At 44.1% G+C, this 3533-nt stretch overlaps 1 protein-coding gene across 2 annotated transcripts in view; it reads left to right on the top strand.

The window, feature by feature from the left end:
- The first annotated feature begins 517 nt into the window (after nucleotides 1–517).
- LOC116854382 (acyl-coenzyme A synthetase ACSM2B, mitochondrial-like) overlaps nucleotides 518–3533 on the top strand; it is a 31788-nt gene continuing 28772 nt past the window's right edge. The window contains exons 1-2 of one of the 2 annotated variants that reach the window (XM_032836163.1): nucleotides 518–634; nucleotides 2311–2495. In XM_032836163.1, coding sequence (XP_032692054.1) covers nucleotides 2319–2495 — 177 coding nt within the window. In that variant the 5' untranslated portion in view covers nucleotides 518–634; nucleotides 2311–2318. Of the gene's footprint in view, nucleotides 635–815; nucleotides 991–2310; nucleotides 2496–3533 lie in introns of those variants that run through there. The other variant, XM_032836164.1, reaches the window with a different exon arrangement.

Genomic DNA, 3533 nt, shown 5'->3' with positions numbered 1-3533 from the left:
AGAATATTAGGTGCCCAGCTTTGGGCAAAGTATGTTTGATGTGAATGACAGATATCCAAGGGGAGAAGTGAAGCAGATTGGGATGCAACAGAGAGATCCAGGCTGGAGACACATGTGAGGGTCATTGGCAAGGAAGCTGGGGTCCTAGCTACTGTGCTGGGTGAGACCTTGTATGGGCTGAGTGTGGATAAAGGAGATGAGGCGGAATCATCAAAAGAAAAAGTGAAGAAAGGGTTGAAGGAGGTGAAAGAAAGTACATCAAGCCCATGGAAGTTCTGTTTCTCTTTCCCTGGTTGGAGCTAGAACTTCCTGTCAGTCCTGAGCATAAATCTCCTCTTTGCTCCCTGGATTAAAAGAATTGTCCCTGCTGCCTCCCCTCTCCCCACCCCCACAAGGCTCTGGGACTGTGCATTCCATAAACACAGCAGAGAGGACTGCCATCACCCCAGGTAAGACCCTGGTATTGTCCATAGTTAATGATTAGCTCTGATCTCCATGAAGGCCCAGGGATTCCTTGAGCTATCTTCTTGATCAGCTGCATTCTTATCAGAGGTGGTAGGAATTCAGGAGCTGTCTGCTCAGGTGGCGGGTGGACCAAGAGATCCCCAGAGAAACTTCCCAAAGGACTTGGCAGGTGAACACTGTTGTTAGGAATGCTGGCTGATGGGTCACTAGCTGATCTCTAGAAGTCAGGGCTGTGGAGGAGAGTGAAAATCTCCAGGAAAAAGCAGTCTGCAATCCCTAGGAACATTTACAGGACCGGGTCTTAGTGAGGAGGCAGCATGGAGCAAAGGAAAATTGTCTATAGCACAGCAAAGGGAGGGACTGAGGTGGCTGGGAGAAGGGCAGTCAAAGGGGGTGGGAGTTGGATGGCCATCAGGAAGGAGGCCTGTCTGAGGAGGTAAGGCCAGAAGGATGAGCAAAAGCCAGCCATGGAAAGAGAGAGCGACCAGAAGGTACAAAGGCAATAATATTGCTGCCTAGGAGCTGGTAAGGATATTTTCACTTGTTCATGTGGAAAATAGGAGAGAAGACACAAGTGTTTATCGACCTTGAGTATTCTGGCTGCTGGTGTCTAGAAAATGCGGGATGGGAATCCAGCCACTGGCAGGACTTCTAGCTAGATTCATTGAATCAAAGGTCCTAGAGTTAAATTCTGCAACCCCCATCAAGGTGAACATGTTGGAACTCAGAGACCAGCCTACACAGCCTTAGAACTACGTTCCCTGGAGCCAACACATAGATGAAAGCAATAATTACAACAATTAAAATTTCTTTTTGTTGTTGTTGTTTTTTTTTTAACAGTTATAATTTCTAATGTGATTCTGGGTGTAGGCCCCATGTGCTAGGTGCATAGTATTCAAGATAACTCAGTTAATTAAAAAGTTTGGATGTTATTAGTTTAGTCACCTGAAAGACTAATGTATAATACAGATTTGTTTATTTATGATTGTTAGTAAGTAGGGTAAATAACAGATCCTTTATACTATTAGTAAAGTGCTTTATTGCTTTGAGGTATACCTGTAATGAATGTTTCACTCCTCAAATTCAATTTTTCTTTGCTTGAAAAAAGATATCTCAGTCAAGATTCAGCTGAAGGAAGTAGATGCCATTTGAATTAGTCAGCATATACTATAGTAACAATTATACCACATGTCTCAGGAGCTTATTATATCCACACATTTTTTTTTTTTCTCATGAGTCTGTGTGTTGGTTGTGGCTGTTATGGCTTAGCTCACCTCTACATGTGCTATCATCCGGGACCCAGGCTGAAGGTATAGCACCTATCTGTGATACGTTACTTTCATAATAGAAAGCAGAAATGCAGGAGTTCCTGACCAACTACACAATCTCATCTGCTCACATCTCATTGACAAAAGCATATCCCATGAACAAGCAAAAGTCAATAAGAGGCAAATACATCCTTTTCCCCAGAATGCACTGGGCAAGTCACATGAAAATGAATGGGGACACATAATCCTATGATAGGGAGGAGGCAGTTTTTGGAAAAAATAATTTAATCTACCACACCACAGTATTTTAAACACAAAAGTATTTATTGCATGAAATTAGATGTTTATAGGACTGTCATGAAGGGCTAGAGAGGTAAGATTTAGACTGGGTGTTGTGCTTTTGGAGAATGGTATACCAGAAGGAAACAGTACTGAATGCTGAGTGTCAATTCACACATAACCACCACAAATTCCTTTCTGGAAGAATCCTCTAAGGTTGTGATGAACCTCCTTAAGCAGCTGACCTAGAGCAGTCTATAACAGAAAGACTCACTACTGTAACCTCTTTATTTCACAGGTCTGACCATGCACTGGCTGTGGAAACTCCAGCAGGTTTGCATCCGATGGGGGACCCAGATGTCTAGTCGCACTGTCCACCTTCATACCAAGCAACTGATATCCCTGCAGTGGGGTCACCAGGAGGCCCCTGAGAAGTTTAACTTCGCTAGTGATGTGATAGATCACTGGGCTGGCATGGAAAAGGTAATGGGGTGGAAAGGGGGCACAGAGTCGAACAAAGTTCATTAATTCATCCACTCATTCTGTAAATATTCATTGAGCACTTATGCGTCAAGTACTATGATGAGCTCTAAAGATGTCCGTCTTCCATGAAGGCAGCATGGGTAGGAGCAAGAGAGCATGGGCTTGGCAGAAAGGAGCACTCTGGGGCTGGTGCCAGGTGGATCAACCTCGAACACTTCCCCACCCCAGCCCTAGCGCTGACACACAGTTTGCCTATACGTACATACTCTCTTGTGACCTCCCAGGGTAAAATAAGAAGGGAGCTGTGGTCATAGAGAAAGTAGATTGGAGCTGAGTAAGAGAAAATCAGTAGTGACCAAAGACTGAGTTAGTCTTCTCAGAAAATTATGTGTCCTTGTCATCACGGGTATGTTAGCAGGGTGGCCACTAGGCAGGGATTGTTCAAAAGGGCTCTACCATGAGATATCAGAGAAAGAAGGCAATGTGGAAATTTCCCTCACTGAACTTCTAGAATTCCACCCCATTCATTGCTAATCCTGACATTATCTTTACTTGTAGTTCTGTGCACCATTCTAGAGCATGAAAGATGTATTCCTAGATAATATAGAGGAAGAGGTAGAACATGATGCTCAAAGGGAGTCATACCATGATGTTGGCCTGAGGTCCCAGCACCATAACACAACCTTGATATGCAGATCACAAATGCTGGGCCTCTAGTTGAAGATGGCTCATGGTGCAGACACTCTTTTTTTTTTTTTTAATTTTTTATAAACATATATTTATTTTTTCCCCAGGGGTACAGGTCTGTGAATCGCCAGGTTTACACACTTCACAGCACTCACCATAGCACATACCCTCCCCAATGTCCATAACCCCACCCCCCCAACCCCCCTCCCCCCAGCAACCCTCAGTTTGTTTTGTGAGATTAAGAGTCACTTATGGTTTGTCTCCCTCCCAATCCCAACTTGTTTCATTTACTCTTCTCCTACCCCATTAACCCCCCATGTTGCATCTCCTCTCCCTCATATCAGGGAGATC

The sequence above is a fragment of the Lontra canadensis genome, unplaced genomic scaffold (genome assembly GCF_010015895.1).
Source record: "Lontra canadensis isolate GAN:19392208 unplaced genomic scaffold, GSC_riverotter_1.0 scaffold91, whole genome shotgun sequence".
In the NCBI taxonomy this organism is placed as follows: Eukaryota; Metazoa; Chordata; class Mammalia; order Carnivora; family Mustelidae; genus Lontra; species Lontra canadensis.
Note: the sequence above shows the minus strand (reverse complement) of the source record. Positions and strands in the feature narration are given on the sequence as shown.